Source organism: Pseudorca crassidens, chromosome 19, assembly GCF_039906515.1.
Source record: "Pseudorca crassidens isolate mPseCra1 chromosome 19, mPseCra1.hap1, whole genome shotgun sequence".
Taxonomy (NCBI): Eukaryota; Metazoa; Chordata; class Mammalia; order Artiodactyla; family Delphinidae; genus Pseudorca; species Pseudorca crassidens.
In genome coordinates, this window is record NC_090314.1 from 54,853,386 (window position 1) to 54,874,471 (window position 21,086).

The window sequence follows — 21,086 nt, forward strand, 5'->3', positions numbered from 1 at the left end:
CCAAGAGCATTTTGCTCCGCCCTCCGGGCTTCACTGGGCCCGCTGCCCTCTTCTCGCCCGGCCTGTGTCTTGGTCACTAAATGCCCTAGAGGGCGCGATCAAGCATCCCGCGCCACCGCCCCTACTGCAGGTGAGAAAGAAGTGCGCCCGGACGCCGTCCTAGGTGCGCCGGCTCGCCAGACCCGGAAGCAGGCACTTCACGTGCTCTGCGGGAACTCGGGGGGCGCCGGCCAAGGGGGCGGGGCGTCTCAGGCTCTGCGTGCTTTCGTCATCGCGTAGGCTGGCGGGGCCGCGGGATGGGGAGGTGACGTATAGGGCACGTAAAGTGGCTGCGGGCGGGTCCAGGGAATAGGGCGGAAACTAGCACCGCCTCTTAAAGTTGCCGGGGCCTTTCGGTGTGCCGCCTTGAGGACTGTGGACCGCGGCTCCTTTAAGCGTCGCCGTGACACGTGTGTGAGGCGGCGGAGGCCCGGATGGTGCGTGTGCGGGGCCCGTGCCGAGCAGACGCCAGCTTTGCGGGCCTGCAGCCGGGCCAGCGGCGGAGCCAGCTGCGGGCCTGGTAGGCTAGGGCCGGGTTGGGGCGGCGCGAGGGCCGGGTGGAGAGCTTCTGCGCCGCGGGGCGTGGGACTGTGACTCCCGACGCTGGGCGCACCGGCGAACGCTCCGGGGAGACACGGGTGTTTGTTTGCGAGGGGCTTGGGGTCCACGGAGAGGCACCAGGGCTGCACCGTCCGCAAGGGGCTCCGGGGTCCACGGGGAGGCCCCGGGCTGCGCGTCCACGGGGGGCTCCGGGGTCCACGGGGAGGTACTAGGGCTGCGCCGTCCCCGAGGGCTCGGGGGTGCACGGGGAGGCCCTGGAAGTGTGTCCTCCGTCCGGGCTGCCTCGGGTCTGCTCTCTGCTTTTCTCCACACACCGGGAGCGACCCGCGGTGCAGGGGAGAGCTGCCCCGGCCAGGAGCCCATGCAGGGGAGAAGGCAGCAGCCCGTGGCGGTGTTACGCACAGAAGCATCATTTATGCAGAATTCAGACTTTCTTTGGAATGGCTTCAGTCCAAATAAAGGGGAGGGCGTTCAGTTTGGCAGCAGAGTTGATATCTTGTTTGTTCTTTTTTAGTAAGATATGTGGGAAAGCTCACGCTTGGAGAGGGTAACATTCCTTATGGGCTTGGTCGTGGTCATGGTCCTGGTGAGGGGATGGGTACAAGATATGAGTTTTTAAAATACCTATTTCTTTGGGCGGGTAGTATTGGGTCTCCCCTGGGGTTCTAGGAGCTAGAGCAACGTCTTAAAACAGGGATGGATGAGAGAGAAAAACATCCTGGCTGTGACACAGTCCACTGTCTGTAAGGGATGGGGAGAATCAGGCCTCCAAGGAGAGGGGCGCTCAGTTTGCTCTTTTCTGGCTGGGGACCGATGCTTGCTCTGCAGAAGAGCCCCCTCTAAAAGCGCCCCAGGGAGGCCCCAGCCCTGTGCTGTCTGGGGCTCCTCCCCGCCAGCACGTGGTTGACCCTGTGAGTCTCCAGTGCATTTTATGCTGGAAAAATGCATTTAAAGGGAGGAGGGAGAGAAAACGTTCTTGAATGGTGATTGATTTAAGGGAGCTTTATTTGAGTAGAGGTAGAAATGTGCATAGATAAGTGTGAGCTGTTCCTGGACCGTGAGGAACGTGCACTGGAGAGAGCATCCTCTCTGAGTTTTGAAGCAAGTGTGTACATCAGAGGGCTTGTGATGGTTACAGGGACATTTTTCTCTGGGTCGCTGCACCTCAGAAATAAATCATTTTGAGGTTGTTGCTTAATGTTTCGGGTTGAATTGGTGAGTAGAGGTTTGATCTTCCTGTTGAAACTTGAAAAATTCTGTTTGTTCAAAATCTCTTGACTCCACATCGAGGAGTGGGCTATGTGGAATGGGTGGGTGTTCTTTAAGTTATTTATCTCGAATTAAATTGAGTTAAATCTTCCAAGTTCTGTTTATCCTCTAGCTTCGAGAGGTTCCCAAACCCATATCCGCCCATGACAAGAGTCCTTAGCAACGTGTGATCTTGACAAGAAGAGGGACATTGTAGGGAGTTTTCATGAAACAGAAATCTTTACAGATTGACTTCATTCTGAGATCATGTTTATTATGCTCTTTTGTTTTTCTTTCTTTCTTTTTTTGCTGTTAATATGCTTTTACTTATGGACATCAGACATAGTATATCTGAAACTTGCTGTAAAGTAATGTGGGCTCAGGAGAAGAATCGACTGGTCCTACACAATAATTATTGACGCTGAATTAGGGGAGCGTGGCGGTTCCCTGTGATGTTCTCTGTACATTGTAAATGAACGTTTTCACAGTAAAAAGTTTTTAAGTACCTTAATGTTCTGTAATCACAGTGATTGTGGTTGGTAATTAAGGAAAAAAAACAAACTTAGCAGAGTGAAAATTTGGCAACTCTCATTGCGCCATTTTTTTGGGAACTCTTACTGGCTCATGAAATCTGAAAGTTGGAGATGATTATCTGTTATCTCTTAGTCTTTGCAAATGTGATGGAGTCTGGAGTTGACTGGCGTGTGGGGAGATTTTTGTTCACTGGGCTTGTCACTGGCGTGAAGGTTAAGGTATGGAACAAAGGGCAGTGTTTTCATGTCATGTCCATCGAAATCGTTTGTAGTTAGTTAGCTCAGCTCTTCACTCTTCCTAAGTCCCGCACTGTCCATATTCCTTCCGCCTTAATGCTGACTGTTCCTGGTAGATGGTTGGCCTTCCTACTCCGTGTCCAGGGAATGGGGCTGATGAGACAGCGGGAAGAGAGCTGGCCTCATGTGATGCTGTGTTCATCCCACAGACTCTGACACCCATTCTGGACGACACGCTTGTGGCTCTGGTGATTGAACAGGCCAAAGCCTGGGAGCACGTGGTTTTGAGGGCCCAGCAGCACACCTGCCTAGTCTGGCCAAGCACCTGGCATCATGCTGCAGGAATAGCACCCCCAAGTTCAGACACCCCAGGTAAGCCCACATGTGGTCCAGCAGCCATTGTTCAGTTGGTGAGAACGCTTAGATAATTCCCCTTAGGAAAGCTGCTTTTATTTTTTTCATGTCAAAGAACTTGTGCTTGCGTTTTTTTAAATAATGGTCTTACGTTTCTGTTCTTTACAGAAATTTTTATAGAAAAAGAAATTCGATCCACATACAGAATTAGGTGCCCTATAACCGTAAATCTGGACGGTTTACCAAGAGGTGCTGGACGGGGTCCTTTGACTCGAGCAGAGTTTTGGATCCACCTGACTAGTTGGGTCTCCTGGCTCAGGCCGGCGACCACATACCTGGGGGAGGTCATCATTTTTCTGATGGGAGTAAGCTGTGTAAGGAACTATTTTTCTAACTGTGACTCAAATAGTCCTTGAGCTTTGGCCAGGGTGGTTGAGCTGACAGGTAGTGTGTGCAGTTAGAGGTGATGGGGATTTCGGGTTTGTTACAGTTTCTATACTGCGGCTTTAGGGACTGTTCCGCAGCCAGCGCTCAGCTCTCACCCAGTGTGTTTCTCCCCATTAAGCTCACAGGCACCTTTGACACTTGTTTTTTTTTTCCCTATTTTACAAAGAACGGTCTCCGGCAGTCCCAGTGATCGTCCCTGGAGGCTGTAGCTAATCCATGATGGACTAACCCAGGCCTGCCGCCTTCCAGAGCCTGAGTTGCCGCCACGGCCCCTGCCTGCTCCGCCCCACCCCCCCTTAAGTTTAGGCGTTTTTGTGTACACCATTCTAGTCCTATTACTATCTTCTCTCCATCACTTTTAAAAAGATAGTCTGTACAAGCACTATCCAGTAACACAAGCCACAAGTATAACTGAGTTTTACAGTGACCACATTAAAAAATAAAAAGCAGGTGAAATGAATTGTCACAATATAACTTATTTAACCCAGTATACGTAAAATATAATCATTTCGGCATATAACTAGTCTTAAAATTACTGAGATGTTTTACACTTGCAAACTGACTCTTCGAAATGCAGTGTGTGTTCTACACTTACGGCACGTCCCAGTTTGGCCCAGCCTCATTTCTCCTGTTCAGTGGCCCCATGAGGCTCGTGGCCTTTGTTTTGAAGAGTGTGGTTCTGAACAGATGAGTGAGCTCATCTCACTCTCCATGCGAATTCCTTTATTGCATGGATTTGTGTGTGTGACCAGAGTGTCTTGGGAGAATTAGTGTTCTCCTGGTTTTGAGCAGACGTTAGGAGGACGTGGTTGCCTCTTGAGGGAAATTGCACCAAGTATGACGTCCAAAGTCACTTGATGGTACTTGTTGAAGAGAAGACGCCGAGAAGGTAGTCTCGCCTCCTCCGGGCCGTGTCAGTCCGTTTAGTGCTGTTTGCGGAGGCACTTTGTCTTTTTGAGAGGAGAAGCGTGGGCGTCGCTGTGTCCACGTGGTCCGTACTACGTCTTGTGTCACCCTTCCTTTGTAAGGTTGGCTTTTATGGTGGGTCACATCTGTAAGGCCCAGGAGGGGGTTGTCAGGGAAGGGATGCTCTGTTCCTGGGACCCGCTTACCCGCCGCTCCGTGTTCTTTCCTATCCCCACAGTGATGCACCATGCCCATAGTCGACAAGTTGAAGGAAGCCCTCAAGCCTGGCCGCAGGGACTCGGCTGACGATGGGGAGCTGGGGAAGCTCCTGGCCTCCTCTGCCAGGAAGGTCCTTCTGCAGAAGCTGGAGTTTGAGCCGGCCAGCAAGAGTTTCTCCTACCAGCTGGAGTCACTGAAGAGCAAATATGTGCTGCTGAACCCCAGGACAGAGGGAGCCGGCTGCCACAGGAGCGGGGATGAGCCGCAGGCCAGGACACAGGGTACTGGGAGAGGGCCTCGCTCTGTGCTGACCAAGTGGAGGGACGAAGCATTGACTGATTAGTAGGACCAGAAACAGAGTGTGGTCACTTGTGAATGTCGTGCATGGGGTCAGTAGATTTTAGTTATGGAAGTAACGGTACAGGGTTGGTCAGAAAGAGATCTGTGTCCTTAGAGGTTCAAGAGCAGGCCTTGGAAACCAGACAGAGAAGTGGGGTGGGCTCAGAGTGCCAGGGCCCAGTTCTTCCAGCTGCTGATTCTCACAGCCTCGTCCTCTCATCCACAGAGGGGTCCTGGGGTGCTAGACCGACGCCGTCAGGGAGAGCCGTGGGGTGACAGGTGTTCTCCTGGGCTTCCGCAGCGGGAACCCAGTCACCCCTGGATGCCGCGTTCTGAGCACGTGCCCACCAAGTGCGCCACGGCACTTGCTCTGGGTGGTCTGCCTGGGCACGGAGTCAGACGGCCTCCTCTCTCCCATCCCTCCCCCTCCAGGCAGCGAGCGCGCGTACGAGAGCTGCGGTGACGGCGTCCCCGCGCCCCAGAAGGTGCTCTTCCCCGTGGAGCGGCTGTCGCTGCGCTGGGGGCGCGTCTACCGTGTGGGCGCGGGGCTGCACAACCTCGGCAACACCTGCTTCCTCAACTCCACCGTGCAGTGCTTGACCTACACGCCGCCCCTGGCCAACTACCTGCTCTCCAAGGAGCACACGCGAGGCTGTAAGTGAGCGCTGTTCGGGGGGGGGGGGGGGGCTCTGCACGCGCATGGCTGTGAGTGTGCACGTGCAGTGGGGTGGCCCTGGATCCTCGCGGCCAGATGGTCTCCTAAGTGGACAAACCCGTGTGCTCACGGTGCTGCCAGTTCAGCCCGGGTCCAATTCAGGAGTGAAATAGTAACTGATAAATAGTAACGCTTTATAGTAACTGATAAATCCTACATTTGAATTGTGCCAGCTGCAGGATGGGCCGTGAAAGAGAATCAGGGTAGAGTAATGGTCTCTAAACTGGGCTGAAAGTAATTACCTAAAGAGAGAAAAGGGTTTTCAAAAGATACCTGCGAAATACGTGTATTCGGTTGTTTTATACACCTGTTCTTGTAGCAATGTTTTATGTACATCATAAAACATCCTCCAAAGTGGAAATTGAATGTGGGTAAAATAAAGATGAAAGAAAATATAACTTACCCAAACTGAAGAAAACAGAAAGTCTGAATGGCCTTTCAACCATTAACAAAATTAAATCAGTGGTTAAAATTTTTCACATGAAGAAAACACCAGGCTGAGACAATTTATGGGTAAGTTTTATGAAACTTTTAAGAAACAGATCATTTCAGTGCTTCCTGAACTCTTTCAGAGAAAAGAAAAAGAGAGAAAGCTCCCTAGCTCGTTCAGTGAGGTTCTCTTAACTTGGATAACAAAATTAAACAAGCACAATGTGAGAAAGAAAAATTACAGTTCCCTCTTGTTCATGAATATACATGTAAGAATTCTAGATAAAATACTAGCAAATTCAATAGTCTTTTAAACACTGTGAGCAACTTGTGTTCATCCTAGTAACACAAGGATGTTCTGATATCAGAAAACCTCCAAATGCAATTGTGGAGCCAGTATAGCACAGCAGTTACAAGCACCACTCTGGAGGCTGGCCTGCTGGGTTTACATTCCTGGTTCTGCCACCCGGCGACTGAGTCCTAGAGAATTACCTGACCTGTTCCTCATCTGCAAAGTAATAATAATATTTCCTTCATATTTTTGTAAAGCTTACATGAATTATGTAGAGTGTTTAGAATAGTACTTGGCACACAGTAAGTTCTACATCCGTGACTGCTAATCTTGCTACCTTAGTTGCCGTCACTTTATTAACAGATTAAGAGAGAAAGGTCACCTGAAAATAGATGCCCCAAAAAATTATGATAAAGAAAACTCTTAGCAAAGTAGCAACAGAGGGATTTTTTTTTACTAATATTGATGAAAGGTATCTAGCAACAACTACAAAAAAGCATTCCAATTAGGAAATAGTAGAAGCACACCTCTTAAAAATAAGGAGAGGGCTTCCCTGGTGGCGCAGTGGTTGAGAGTCCGCCTGCCGATGCAGGGGACGCGGGTTCGTGCCCCGGTCCAGGAAGATCCCACATGCCGCCGAGCGGCTGGGCCCGTGAGCCATGGCCGCTGAGCCTGCACGTCCGGAGCCTGTGCTCCGCAACGGGAGAGGCCACAGCAGTGAGAGGCCCGCGTACCGCAAAAAAAAAAAAAAAAAAAAGGAGAGAAGCCAGGGTGGCCACTCTCTGTACTTGTGTTTGATATGCTGGTCCTGGCCAGAGCAGTGACACAGGAGACAAGAGGAGGGAGTAACACTCTTGTTGGTTGAAAATGATATTCCTGCATAGAAAAACAAAGGAATCCATAGACAAATTAGAAATTCGGGGGAATAAGAAAGAAATTTGGCACTATGACTAGATACAACATCAGTATACAAAAAGTTACTTGAATTTCTCTACACCAAACAAGAAATTGTTAAAAAAAAAATTTGCTATTATAAAAAATTGTACAACAGCAACAAAAATGATAAAGTGTGGAGACCCAAATTACCGAGATATACGTGGAAAACCTTTCCTGGGAATTTAAGGGCATTTTATGATGACCTACACACGGAGATTGCTACCTCCACAGAGGGAAGCCTCAGCGCCATAAAAATGTTGGCTCTCTCCCACATTAGCATAGAGATTATTGTAGCTCCAGCTGATTCTAAACTTTATATGGAAAAGAAAAGCAAAGGACCAAAATCACCAAGACACCTGTGAAGAATATGAGAAGCGGTATACTTTAGCAGTTGTAAAGTCTTTTTGTAAAGTTAGAGACGTTAAAATGGCAGAGTTGAGTCAGGGAGGGAGGTACTGACCGATGGAGAGACAGCCCAGAAACAGCCACGAATGCGTGGACGTGTGGCATTACACACCATTTTTTCACATATACACGTGTCTCCTGTTTTAAATAAATGGAACTTAAAAATAATCGGAAAAAATGAAATAGAATCCCCATTTCACAGCATACTCACACCAAAAAATGGATTTAAAACTTCTCAAAAGGGCTTCCCTGGTGGCACAGTGGTTAAGAATCCTCCTGCCAACGCAGGGGACACGGGTTCAAGCTCTGATCTGGGAAAATCCTGCCTACCGCGGAGCAACTAAGTCCATGCGCCACAACTACTGAGCCTGCACTCTAGAGCCCGAGAGCCACAACTACTGAGCCCGTGTGCCACAACTACTAAAACTCGCATGGCTAGAGCCCGTGCTCTGCAACAAGAGAAGCCACCGCAATGAGAAGCCCGTGCACTGCCACGAAGAGTAGCCCCCACTTACCGCGACTAGAGAAAGCCCGCGCACAGCAACGAAGACCCAACGCAGCCAAAAATAAATTAAATAAATAAATTTATTTAAAAAAAAAAAACTTCTCAAAAGTAAAAACAATGCTTTTATAACAGACGTGAGCAAGTATCTTTCTGACGTTGGGTTGGGAGAAAGCACTAACCATTAAAAAAATTGATGAATTCGGCTGCATTAAAATTAAGAACTTTTGTTCATGAAAAAACAAAATTAAAAGACAGGGAGCTACAAACGAGGAGATGACACCTGGGATGCATAAACAACGAAGGATTGGGACCAAGAATATATACAAAACCACAAATCAACAAGGAAAAGAGAATAGCATATTAAATAGATAAACATTAGGAGCAGGCATTTTATAGGAGAGGAAGCTCACGTCACGGGGCGGAGGAGGAGATGGCCAGTAACCGTGTAACCTGGGAGACGCTTTCCACCTTTGTGGTCGATGAGGATTCGGAAGTCTGACGGTACCGAAGGTCACAGGGGATGGAGGTCAATGAGATTCTTTGTAAACTCCTGGTCTGAGTTGGCATAACTGCTTTGGAAAACAATCTGGTGTTCTCTGTCATATAATCTACACTTAGCAATTCTACAGAAAAGCTCTGGTATCTGTGCACCAGGAAACCTACAGCAAAAAACTGTAAGCAACCCAGGTGCCCATCAACACAATGGGTACCTGAATTATATAGGCATGTGGTAGAATATTATACAGCAGTGCAGGAGAATGGATTCGCTCCATGAATGAGTCCGAATAGCATAGTGTCGAGTGAAGAAAAAGCCCCAGAAGACTGCATGCAGCATGAATTCCTATTTACAGAATTGAAAAGCAGACTGTTTGTTGTTTAGGTGTACGTATATGTGATAAAACTTAAATAAATAAAAGTGATTTTTAAAAGTAGGTAAATAATTAGAAATCAGGGCAGAACCAGAGGCAGGGACATGGGAGTGTGGGAGGAACATCGTTATGAAGAGTTTGGGATTGCATGACGTGTTCAGGGATATTAGTTATATTATTAAAAAAGAATGGAAGAAGGCCAGGCTATGGGACTACTGTAGTATTTAAATGTCTCGCAATGGTTCACAGTAGCCCTAGCTACTATATCAAGGCACAGTGCACACTTCTAAGATGAGGTTGATTATAAATCTCTGTTTCCAGTAGTTACCTTGGTGATGGCTGAGGTTGTTTTGGGTGGACTTTACTAAGGTTTGACTGGGCTGTCTTTGTTTTTATCTCATGACGTTGGCGGTGAGAGCCTCTCTCCTGAGCCTGTAGGTCGCTCTGCCGTTTTCGTGTTCCCTGTGCTTCTGCTGTTGGTTTCTCTGCAGGAATCTTTGAGCTGTTGTCAACTTTGCAAGGGTTAATACAGTTAAAAGTAGGTCACATCTGTAAGTCCGGGTAACCTGGCACAAGTAAACTGTGGTATATGGGGGCAAGGACTTGAGTTGGGAGCAGCCCCTCCTCCTGTGAGCAACGCAAGCAGACCTGGGGAGAGTGCCAGTGTCCCTCCATGTCACTCTATGAAATGTCAGTAAGCCTTAATTTCTTGGCTTTTTTAGAGTAAAATGTATTAAGAGAAGTTTTAATATTTTTTTCCTGGCACCTGACTGGATCCCCAGGTGACCCCTAAGTGGGCTTGGGCTGTCCTCTCTTCCTCGAATTCACTGTTTGAAGATTCTCAAGGGTCCAGGGAAGTATGGCTTGAACATGACAAGGGGCTGCTTGCACAGAGCCCCAGTCCTGCAACGTGCCTGGACCACTTCAGGATCTATCCACAAAATAAACACTGTAAAATATCCAGGAGGATTAAATCCTATTCTTCCGCACCTTCTTCCCCAAATTTAAGTAGTAGTGTCCCCCAAATCATGGATACAACTTTTATGATATATTTTCCTAAATTACCTGAACAAAGTGTCCACGGGCTTTTAAAATTAAACTTGCGCATTACCAGGGATTTGGGAAATCCTGTTTCAGGTATTTCTGGGTGAAATTGTTGCTTGCCCTATTTTTTTTTTTTTTTTTTGTGCTGAGTCACAAGGCTTGCAGGACCTTAGTTCCCGGACCAGGGATTGAACCCTTGGCAGTGAAAGCGCCGAGTCCTAACCACTGGACCACCAGGGAGTTCCCAGTTGCCCTATTTAAGAGTGATGATTTATTAGTCTAAAAGTCTCAGCGTTTTAGATAATGATTAGAGGCTTAATTTCCACACGACTTTCCTAGGAGTATCTTAACATGAATCAGATTTTGTAAATGGGAGCTCTTTTTGTTTGCTTAACGTTTGTTGTCTTAAATAACATTAGGTTTTTTGCCTTAATTTGAGCCTTCTCCACAATTATTGCCCTTTAAAAAATAAAAGTAATGAATGGATAGAGAGTTGAGAAAACTCTAAAATGAAAAATAAAAGCCTCTCCTTCATGTAAAGACATTAATCACATGAATGGTTTTTTGATTTCCCTCCAAGAAGAATTTTTTGTGTAAATACTAGCATTTTTTTAAAATTAAACTTTTTTGCATTATGGTAAGTGCATATAACATAAAATTTACCATTTAAAAATAAATTTACCATTTTAAGTGTACAGTTCAGTAGCATTAAGTACATTCACACTGTCATGCAACCATCACCACATCCATCTCCAGAACTTTTTCAAACTGGAAGTCCGTCCCCATTAAAAACACCCCCCCCCCCGCCAGCCCCCATCCTTGGTACCCTCCATCCTACTTTTTGTCTCGGTGACTCTCACTGCTCCAGGTACTTCATGTAACACAAACACAAGTGCTTGTCCTTCTAGGACTGGCTTACTTAGTATAATGTTCTCAAGGTTTCTCTTTGTTGTAGCAGGTGTCAGAAGTCGTTTTCTTTTTAAGGCTGAGTAATATTCCACTTTATGTATAGACCACCTTCTTTATCCATTCGTCTGTCAATGGACGCTCAGATTGCTTCTACATTTTGGTTCTTGTGAATAATACTATAAATGTGGGTGTACGAGTATCTCTGAGACTCTGCTTTCCCTTCTTTTGGGTAAATACCTGGAAGAGGAATTACTGGATTATATGGGAATTCTATTTTTAATTTTTTGAGGAACTACCATACTGTTTTCCACAGTGGCTGTACCATTTGACATTCCCACCAACAGTGTACAGGGGTTCCAGTTTCTCAACATCTTTACCAACATGTGCCCTTTTCGTTTGTAGATACTAGGATTTTTTTGTGTGTATATGGCAAACAGGCTGCATGCTGTTTCATTTTTTAATTTGAGATAGGTCTAAGTAACTGGGTGATTGGAGGTGTTCAGGGGGAGAATAATGGATTGGTGTGGATTTTGTGTTAGGTGCTGGGTCTGTTGAGGAAGGTCGTGCACTATATACACGACTACAGTATCTTGTAGAACTAAAGATGTGCTTGCCCTTGGACCCAGAAATGTATCTTGTAGGTATATGCCTTAGAGAAACTGACATGCGCACAAGGACCATTCACCACAGCGTTTGTGATAGCAGGAAAAGGCGGGGAGGTTGGCATGCAGGAAAAGGGGGGTCGTGTGGATGAACTGTGATCTGGAGCAGGGATTAAAGAGCAGTTTGTTACAGTTTATAGAGAGTGAGCTTAAACATGAAGCTGCAGTATCCTGGTGAGTGAGTGCCACGTGTGGAATACAGTGAATCCATGAATGGGAACAGTGGTGACCTGGTTGGGGAGAAGGATGAAGCATGTGGGGAACAGGGTTGTGAGAGGTTGAGAGGGGAGTTCAACTATCACACCAGTACTTGACTGAAAAATCACCTAAAATGGGGTGTAGTCTTTGCTCTTCTCTATGTATTTAAGATCATAATTGTAAGTAGAGGTAGAAGCATAATGCTATCTCGCTTAATTCCTGGGGGACAAATAGTTTATCCAGAGCACGGGGACTGGCCGCAGCCTGGGGGCTCTGTGTGGCCCACCGCCGGTCTTTATGGACCCGTCCCCACCATGTAGGTGTCGCCTGGGGCCGCTTGGGGCGCCAGAGCTGCAGAGTTGGGCCCTTAGGCTGGGGGAGCACGTGCCCGGGGTCTCCCCAGAGCTGGCCGAGCCCCTGTGTCTCCTGGAAACCAGAGCAGAGGTTCCTACACTGAAGAGCACATGAAGCGGGTGTCGGGAAGCCCAAAATATTCTAGCCTGTTGACCATGTGATGCAGTTTGGAAGTCAGAGAAAACATTGTTCTAAACGGTGCTTGAAAACTCAGACTCCTCGGGCTGGGTTGCAGCCGAGCCCGCAACTGTGGAGAGACCGGGTCCCGGGTGCTGCAGGCGGCGTGGGAGCTTGGGCCGGGCTGTCGGGCTCCTGCTGTCTCTGCCGGGCGGGAGGCCATGTCGTCAGCTCTCCTGGGAGCTCTCGCCTTACCACGACCGCCTGTCCGTGCCCGCAGGTCACCAGGGAAGCTTCTGCATGCTGTGCGTCATGCAGAACCACATCATCCAGGCCTTCGCCAACAGTGGCAACGCCATCAAGCCCGTGTCCTTCATCCGAGACCTCAGGAGTAAGAGCGGCTTCCTTCTGGCGGGGGGCAGAAGGGAGGGCTCGGGAGACTGCGCGCACAGAGTGTAGCAGACTAAGCGAGCCCTGGGGCTGGATGTGGAGGAGTCCACACCAGGTGGTGGTGGTCCCCGCCCTGAAGATCAGGCGGCTTTGGCCAGGCCGGGAGCTGTGTGTCATGGGCCTGGAGGTGGGGAGCAGGTAAGGGAGGGCTGCGGGGCCTTTTCTCAATGTCGGAGAGACCAGTGTCCATGTGCTGTGGCAGTCAGATATCTCCCTTAGCAGAAAAGATGGGCTCATTGGTTTTTGAAGCCGGTGTAAGTTGTATTGCGATGACATAGTGATAATCTGCCATGGTCTGTATTGGCTCCTGGAAAACCAGCTTTAGTTCATCAGTGGATCTCATATCCTTAATGCTTGGTGTTCATTCGTGCTTTCTGTTAAGTGTAGAGGGTTTAAGCCCTTAGGTCTCATTGAGAAGATAACTGCCGTGAGGGTGGTACCTGGGATGTAGGAAGCCAGGCAGGCTCCTTTTCCTCGCTTGGGTTTAGTCCTGGGTCTGCTAGGAGTTGGTGATGAGACCGACAGGAGTGGGACGTTTGGAGAGCAGGCAGGAGCTTTTCCCTTCCGGCCTGATGCTTCTTCCTTTCCTCCTTAGAGATCGCCCGGCATTTCCGCTTCGGGAACCAAGAGGACGCACACGAGTTTCTGCGGTACACCATTGACGCCATGCAGAAGGCCTGCTTGAGCGGCTGTGCCAAGTACGTGCTCCTCCCCCCACCCCAGGCTGCCTCTGTGGACCTTAGCCCCGTGGCCCTGAGCTGAAGCTCCAGCAAGGGGCCGCACTGCTTCCCAGGAAAGGGCTTCTCCTGCTGCAGGGCAGGTGGTGGCCATCTCTGTCCCAGCAACTCATGGAGGGAAATGCCTTTTTTTTTTTAAATGTTTATTTATTTATTTTTGGCTGTGTTGGGTCTTCGTTGCTGTGTGCAGGCTTTTCTCTAGTTGCGTCAAGCGGGGGCTACTCTTCGTTGTGGTGCGCGGGCTTCTCATTGTGGTGGCTTCTCTTTGTTGTGGAGCATGGGCTCTAGGCGCGCGGGCTTCAGTAGTTGTGGCATGTGGGCTCAGTAGTTGTGGCTCGCGGGCTTAGTTGCTCCGTGGCATGTGGGATCTTCCCGGACCAGGGCTCGAACCCGTGTCCCTTGCATTGGCAGACGAATTCTTAACCACTGTGCCACCAGGGAAGTCCTGGGAAATGCTTTAATAGATCTCTTCGAGGATCTTACGCTACTGACAGGGACTTTTCCCATCTTTTAAAAATCACCTCATTATTTTGGTACTGAGGATGGGGTGGTAGGAATTATAATGTCTTTATGGAAGAACTTGAAAGGCTGCAGGAAAACTTGAGGGTAAGGAGGTTATGATTTTTGAGGTTTCACTCTGCCCAAATTTGAGAGCGTAGACAAACGCACATGACGGATTATGGTTGGTTGCTTAGTCTTCCCTTTTGTAAAACAGCTACTGTCAACAGTGTTTTTGTATCATTCTTGGGTTTTTGGGTTCAGAGAGAAGAAAGGAGGCAGGTAGTGCTGCCTAGGCTTGGAATAGAACTGAGTCCTGGACTCTGGAAATACAACTCAGGAGTCATATCTGGAACATCCTTTGGGAAAGTTAGTTGAGTTGTAGCCATGAGGATGGGAAACCTCTGTTTCAGCGGATGAAACTCTGATGTCATTAAACCTGACCCGTAGCCCGGTAAAGTGGTCTGTCTTTGGTGACCCTGCACTGGTTGGGAAGTGACTCTCCCCTCGGGAACACACGATGGCATTGCTTTTGCTTGTGTTAAAGGCCCTTTTTTCCCCTTAACGCCTGGGAATGTTTCTCGTGTTCTGCTTTATGTATTTGATGGTACGGTGCCCTTTCGGGTGCCGGGTTGTTGGTGTTCTCATGTCTCAGCCGCCCCCTCCCCACGGCTGCACCGCACACCCCCGCACTCCTGCTTCCTGTGCCCCTCACTCCATCTCCTTTGAGTCTCTCCTCCATGTGCCCCTCGAAGTTCAGTCTTTGTTTCTTTCCTGAGTTCAGTGAACTTTCCCTCCTTTTGGTCGTTTTATCTTAGTTTTAAGGCGTGTTCATGGTGTTCTTCCATCTCCCCACATGCTTGTTTGGGGTCTTCAGTTCAGCCTGGAGTTTGTGTCGCTGTCTTCTCCTGCTTCATGTTGCTTCCGGGGGGCTGATTCTAGTCAGGTAGGGTGTCAAGTCTCCTTCACCATTTTCTACCGCAACCGCCTTTGCTTCCGTATCACGAGGATTTGGCAATTCGCTCGGCTCTTGCTTCGGGCGCCCCCTTCTGGCCACACAGCGAAGCACACGCTGGAGTGGGCAGCTTTTCCTCTGGGGGCAGAAGGGGCTTGTGGCCTCAGTATTTTTATGTTCCTTGTTCAGGACCCTGGTTTTCCCCTTCGTTCTCCTGCCCTGAATCCCCTGCTCCCCAAGGAGCCTGCCTGCCTCCTCCCGCTGAGTTGCTGCCTTGGGGGCTGCCTCCCAGCCACATCCTGTTGCCAGGACGCTTGGGAGCCTCACCTTATAGGAGGTGCCGCACAGGCCTCAGGTCCCCTCGTCCCTTCTCCTTTCCCTCCCTTCCTCTGGGACGCTCGGTGGGAGCGTCTGGGATAACTTTTTGATCTGGCTTTATTTTCCTACTTCTGGGTGATTGAATGTCTGCGCTGTCCCTGCTTCCAGCTGAACTGAGGGTGCGTCCTGTGTGGTCCTCTGGGCTCCTGTCCTGACGGGCTTCTGGTGACCCGGGGGGCGACCTGGAGTTCAGCAGCTGCATCACACCCAGAGGCTTTCAGTCTGCTCTGAGGTTATGTCCTCGCTAGTTTGGGGACCTAAAATGTCCCTTCTTTGATGAGTGGTGGTGACAGTATAGAAGGTAGCAGCTGATTTTTCTTTTCCTAACGTGCAGAATAAAAATCTGCTGACCCTTTGTTTGTCCCCCACGTGTTTTGGAGCTATACTCCTCAGTGCGTCTGGGCAGCGCAGCCATGAATAGTCGTGTGGCCTGAACAGGAGGCTGAGACCAGGGCGCCTGGCTCGCTCTGCTGGTGGTGGGAGGTGGCCGCCTGCGGAGGGAGGTGCCGGGTTAGCAGCGCGCACGCCGCAGCCCGCCCCCGCCCGGGAGGCAGAAGCACCTGCAGGAGGTGGTGGGCAGGAGACTGGGGCCTGGGTGGACACGGGGAAGCTCTTCCCGGCAGGGAATGGGCCTTGCCACGTAGTGCTTTTGTGGCCCAAAAGACCAAAAGGTTAGCTGCGTTTGTGTCCTGGAGGTCTCGGGGACTCAGGACAGTTGCAGAGGAGTGGATCAGATTCGGTGGGTTGCAAGCAAAACCAGGAGCAGAGGCTAGACGTAGGGTATTGTTTCCAGAATCTTCGTTACGTGAGTCGCTGTGGGTGCAGGCGCTGCGCTAGGTGCTCTCTGGAGCTCTGCTTCGCGGCTCTGGGGCTGGGGTCTTCCGGACCCTAAAGCCCACGCCCGTGCTTACTGCTGTCCTGCTGAGAGGGTTCAGAGGGGGAGTTTGTCCCTGCTCACCCTGCGCTCCCTTTCCCAGAGGTGCGTGTGTGAGGTGCCCACGAGGGACTGTGGGGCTGAGCTGGAGCGGGGAGGGGTGGGCCGGGGGTGGGGAGACGTACAGGTCCATCCGGCCTCTTGCTCCCCGTGCCGTGGGAGGTGAGGCGGCGGCTGTGGGGAGCAGGCCTTGCGGGTCAGCGCGTGCGGAGGCCTCGGGGCGGAGCTGCCGCTGACCAGGTGGGACCTTTCCCATCCTCTCACTGAGCGGGTAACAGCACAGGGGCTGGCGGGGCTGCCGGCCTGCTTCTTGGCCCCTGTCCTCCCCCTGAAGGTCATAGCCTTTCTGCAGGTTGGATCGTCAGACGCAGGCTACGACTTTGGTCCATCAGATTTTTGGAGGCTATCTCCGATCACGAGGTAAGTGGAGAAACGTTCTCTGCCCCTTCTTGTTGGGGATTAGAGTATTAACCAGAAAGACTTGGTATTGGCACCCAGGCTGGCCCGCCAGGCCCAGGAGGCCTGCAGCCTGGCTTGTGCTCCGCAGCCCCGCCTGCTGCTTTGCTGGGGGCCCCGTTCCTGGGAGGGGGTTTGGAGCAAAGCATCAGGAGCCTGTGGATGCGGGTGGTGTTCCTTTTCCTCAGACTCCATAGTTGCTCAGATGTGGCCGCTGCCCTTGGCGTGGGAGTGAGCACCCCTGGGGCAGCTGGCCAGGCTGGGAAGGCACCTCGGGGTGTGCCCTCGTCTCCTCCTGAGCACTTCCCATCCCAAGATTTCAGGGGGCTGGTGAGCTGGTGGTCTGCCTCCAGTTCTCAGACTTGGAAACGGGGTGGTGCCCTGGAGGCCCTGCACCCACCCCACTGCCCCCCTTGTTCTCTCGCAGTGAAGTGCTCCGTGTGCAAGAGCGTCTCAGACACCTACGATCCCTACTTGGATGTGGCACTGGAGATTCGGGTATAGACCCTGTCATGCTGTTTCGTTTGCATTGGGACAGGGAGGCCAGAGGGCAAAGACCCCAAAGAACAAAAACCTATGAGGGCATGTGATCCAGGTAGATCAGGAAAGAAATACTTGGAGTCCTACATTTTCGTGTATTTCTTCCTAGCCATTTCCCTCTGCGAGTTCTATTTTTTTCAAAAAGAAGAGGGAAAATAATGCAGTTTTGTGCCCTGAGGCATGAATAGCGGCCACACTGAGTGCAGGGCTCGAGCAGGGAGGCCCGGTGTGCTGCGGGAGCCTTCACAGGCTGAGTGCAGGGCTCGAGCAGGGAGGCCCGGTGTGCTGCGGGAGCCTTCACAGGCTGCGCATTCCGGAGCGGCCTTCCTTTCTCCCTGCTCGAGCTCTGCAGGAGGTGAGCTCACCTCAGCCTGAGGTCTGGACTGGACCCTCTGAGGCCTTGATAAACCCCCGGGGCTGTGATCCTCGTCAACAGAGGAGGGGTAACAGCCTGGCTCCCTGTTCCTTCGCCATGTTCTGACTCCCAGAAGGTGGCAGCTAGCAGGCCAGTTCTTATGCAAGTGAAATGTTGTGATTTGCTGCGTCAGCCTGAAAAAGACCTTACATTTGGCATTTCTGGAGAGTCAGCCTATTTCTTCCGCTCTTTGTTCTATTCCCTGTTTTTGTCCTTCTCAGCAAGCTGCAAATATCGTGCGTGCCCTGGAACTTTTTGTGAAACCAGATGTCCTGAGTGGAGAGAATGCCTATATGTGTGCGAAGTAAGTTTCGTTTTGCTCGCGGCAAAAAGATCAAGCCGGCCAGAAAGAAAATATGTCACCTAACCTGACACGGCTGCCGTCCCCTCCCTCCCTCTAGCCCTCAGAGGTGACCACTGTCCACATTTCTTTTTTTGGCCGCGCCTCACGGCTTGCAGGATCTTAGTACTCGACCAGGGATTGAACCCAGGCTGTGGCAGTGAAAGCGCCGAGTCCTAACCCTGGACCACCAGGGAACTCCCAGTCACTGTCCACATTCTTGAGTGGTGTAGATGTGTCTTAAAACTGAAAACCTTTAAACAACATAGATGGAGGGATAGCTGTGGTTGTCATAGCTGCTGTTTATTATGTGGCACTTACTCCGTGCTGGTCCCTGTTCTGAGGGCCTCGCGTGCACTCACTCGTGAAGCAGGGACTGTTATTACCCCCATTTCACAGGAGGAGAAAACTGAGGCACAGAAGTGGAGTGACTGGACATGGCCGTCGGCTCCGGAGGCCGTCCTGCCTCCTCGAAAAGCCGTGTTCTGTGGCTTCCGTTTTTGACTTGAGTTGTCCTCGGCATTTTTCCGTTTCAGCAGTTGTGACTGACCTCGTCCGCTTTAGGGTTGTGCAGTCTCAGTGTGTGGCTGTGTTACTTTATATCCAAGTCATTTAAGAGCTGTAATCACTAATGAAAGTTTTCTCACTATGCTTTTCAGGGGGATGATTCTGTGCCTTTTTATCCCTCTCAGTTCACCTCCTTTGGCTCTAGAAGCTGTTCACTTTTGCCTCTGTCTTCTCCCCCTTCATTTCCTTGTCTTCTGGCTTTGTTTTCGGTGATTTCCTGCCTGCCTGTTTATCTCTTGGCCACATCTGCTCGAATTTGCTTTTCCTGTGTTATAGCCCAAAGTTACTTTTCCATGCATCTTCTTTAGTCTCCTCATTGGGAAAGTACTTTGTTTTTGCTTTAGAATCTCCACCTTTTCTCTAGTCCTGGTGGCCCTGCCGTAGCTTTCCTTTCCTTAAGTGGTGTTGATTGGTTTTTAGGGGTGCGGAGGGCACAGTCTCATTTAAGAAGACCCCTTATTTAAAGTGCAGTTCCTGATATTCTGCTACTGACCTAGTGTGAGGACAGCAGTCCTCAGAGCACGAGCTGATAGCTCTTCCTCTCCCCTTCCTCGCAGATGCAAGAAGAAGGTTCCGGCCAGCAAGCGGTTCACCATCCACAGGATGTCCAATGTCCTGACACTCTCACTCAAGCGCTTTGCCAACTTCAGTGGGGGGAAGATCACCAAGGTGAGCACTCACAGCGCCCAGGCTGCTTGGTCAGCGCTTTCTGAAAGATTCCAGGCTCTACTCCAGACTGAGTGGATTCAGATCCCTGGAAGACAGGGCCCAGGAGTCCACATTTTTGCAAAATCCCTAAATGATCATTATGCAGTCAAGTTCAAGAACATTTTTTTTCCCAGCATCTTCCTGTGCTTGGGGTGTTCCTGCTGTAGAAGGTCTGGGTGGCCCAAGAAATCAGTGTGATGAACACTGTGCTCCATGTCCTGTTTGTCTCTAAAGCAGGTGCAGCTGCATGCCGTGCCTTTTTGTGGAGTGTAATAATTTACTTTTTTGCACAGTGGTGTTTTAATAGAAGATGCCTTGCCTCATAAGGGCCTGGAGATGTGTTCTCGGTTGGTAGAGCCTAGCTGTGTGGTTTGGGGCGAGGCACTTGTCTGAGCTTTCAGTCTTCTCACTGGCAGTGGTAGTGGTTAGGTCAGCATTTCCCAAACTGGTGTTCTGCAGAACGGTAGTATAGTACCCTGAAAAAAAGTGTTCCGTGTTCTGTGTTCAGCCGAGTTTGGGAAACGCCAAGCCCAAGTTAAAATAGTTCTTTTTAATTGCAGACCTTCTCAGAGCCTTTATTAAGCTGTGTCGTATTTTGAATCTCCAAGAGGAATTTACTAAACTCAGTTACCGAGGGAGTCACTCATTCCTCCGTTCTAACACTTGGGCTTACATTGCACCGTGCCGTGCGAGGCACTGGGAAATCAGTGGGAGATAATCAGTGCTGAATGAGGTCGTGTCGCTTCTGCCCTGAGGATCTCACGTTCCGCCATAAAATCTCCTGGAATTAGTTTTCCATTAGGACACAGTTTGAGAAACTGGTCTGTTTGATTTTGGCCCCATGTCTAGCAAGATTGGACTGGGGCTCCTGAGCCTATTGGGTGTGTTGGCTTTTGAGATTTTGAGATTGTCAATAGACAGGAAAAGATATGTCGGTTAATATCATGACATTCTGTTGATCCAGACAAACAGGTACCAGCTGTATGAAGCCCAAGAACAGGCAGAAGTAACCACTTGCCGTAGGACTTGGAACAGTGGGTGCTTGAGATGGGGGCACTTACTGGACAGAAGCGGGTTTTCTGGGTCCGTGTCTGTCTCTTGAATGGAGTGTAGGTTACCATCAGTGTACACTGGTCAGAACTCACCAAACTGTACTCCTATTTTCACTCTGTGTAAACCGTACTTCTTTTTTTGGCCACACTGTGCGGCATGCGGGATCTTAGTTCCCAGACCAGGGATTGAACCCGTGCCCCCTGCGGTGGAAGTGTGGAGTGTTATCCACTGGACTGCCAGGGAAGTCACTGTACTTCATTTTTTTAAAAGTCTATATGTGCACAGGCAGAAATGCAAGTATGTTATATCTGTATCATTCAAAGATCATGTTTGGTAATATTTTCTTATGAAAGATTGTTGATTTCTAAAATAACTTATGGCATGACCTGCATCCTGAGCTACTCCATTAAAATTTTAACCTGCTGTTTCAATTAGCCGTGTGGAGTCAGCACCTGTTTTCCTGAAGCCCTGACTCCCAGCGCTGTCCCCCTGTACTCCCCTTGCAGTGTTCCTGCATGGTGGCAGGGAGGAGAATGAACAACTCTTCTCCTTTCACATGTGGGACCCAGGTAGTGAGAGAACTAATTGGGATGCACGGCTAAGATAGGAGACCATAAACCACTTGTCAAGACAATAAAGTAAGAGTTTCTCATAGAAATTCCATAGAGTTTCCATAGAAAGACTGCACTTTTCTGCTTCTTTTCTAATCACTGACTAAGGGAGGCCCCCGCCTCAGC

The 21,086-nt window shown here is 49.9% G+C and overlaps 1 protein-coding gene across 2 annotated transcripts in view; it reads left to right on the forward strand.

Moving 5' to 3' along the window:
* Window positions 1-413: 413 nt before the first annotated feature.
* Window positions 414-21,086, forward strand: part of USP36 (ubiquitin specific peptidase 36) — a 34,860-nt gene continuing 14,187 nt past the window's right edge. For both annotated transcript variants that reach the window (XR_010937716.1, XM_067717142.1), the window contains exons 1-10: window positions 414-559; window positions 2,828-2,990; window positions 4,564-4,825; window positions 5,316-5,537; window positions 12,599-12,709; window positions 13,364-13,466; window positions 16,623-16,690; window positions 17,154-17,224; window positions 17,903-17,985; window positions 19,146-19,257. Coding sequence is in view for 1 of the 2 variants with exons in the window: in XM_067717142.1 (XP_067573243.1) it covers window positions 4,573-4,825; window positions 5,316-5,537; window positions 12,599-12,709; window positions 13,364-13,466; window positions 16,623-16,690; window positions 17,154-17,224; window positions 17,903-17,985; window positions 19,146-19,257 (1,023 nt within the window). In the remaining variant the exon portion in view is untranslated. The remainder of the gene's footprint in view (window positions 560-2,827; window positions 2,991-4,563; window positions 4,826-5,315; window positions 5,538-12,598; window positions 12,710-13,363; window positions 13,467-16,622; window positions 16,691-17,153; window positions 17,225-17,902; window positions 17,986-19,145; window positions 19,258-21,086) is intronic.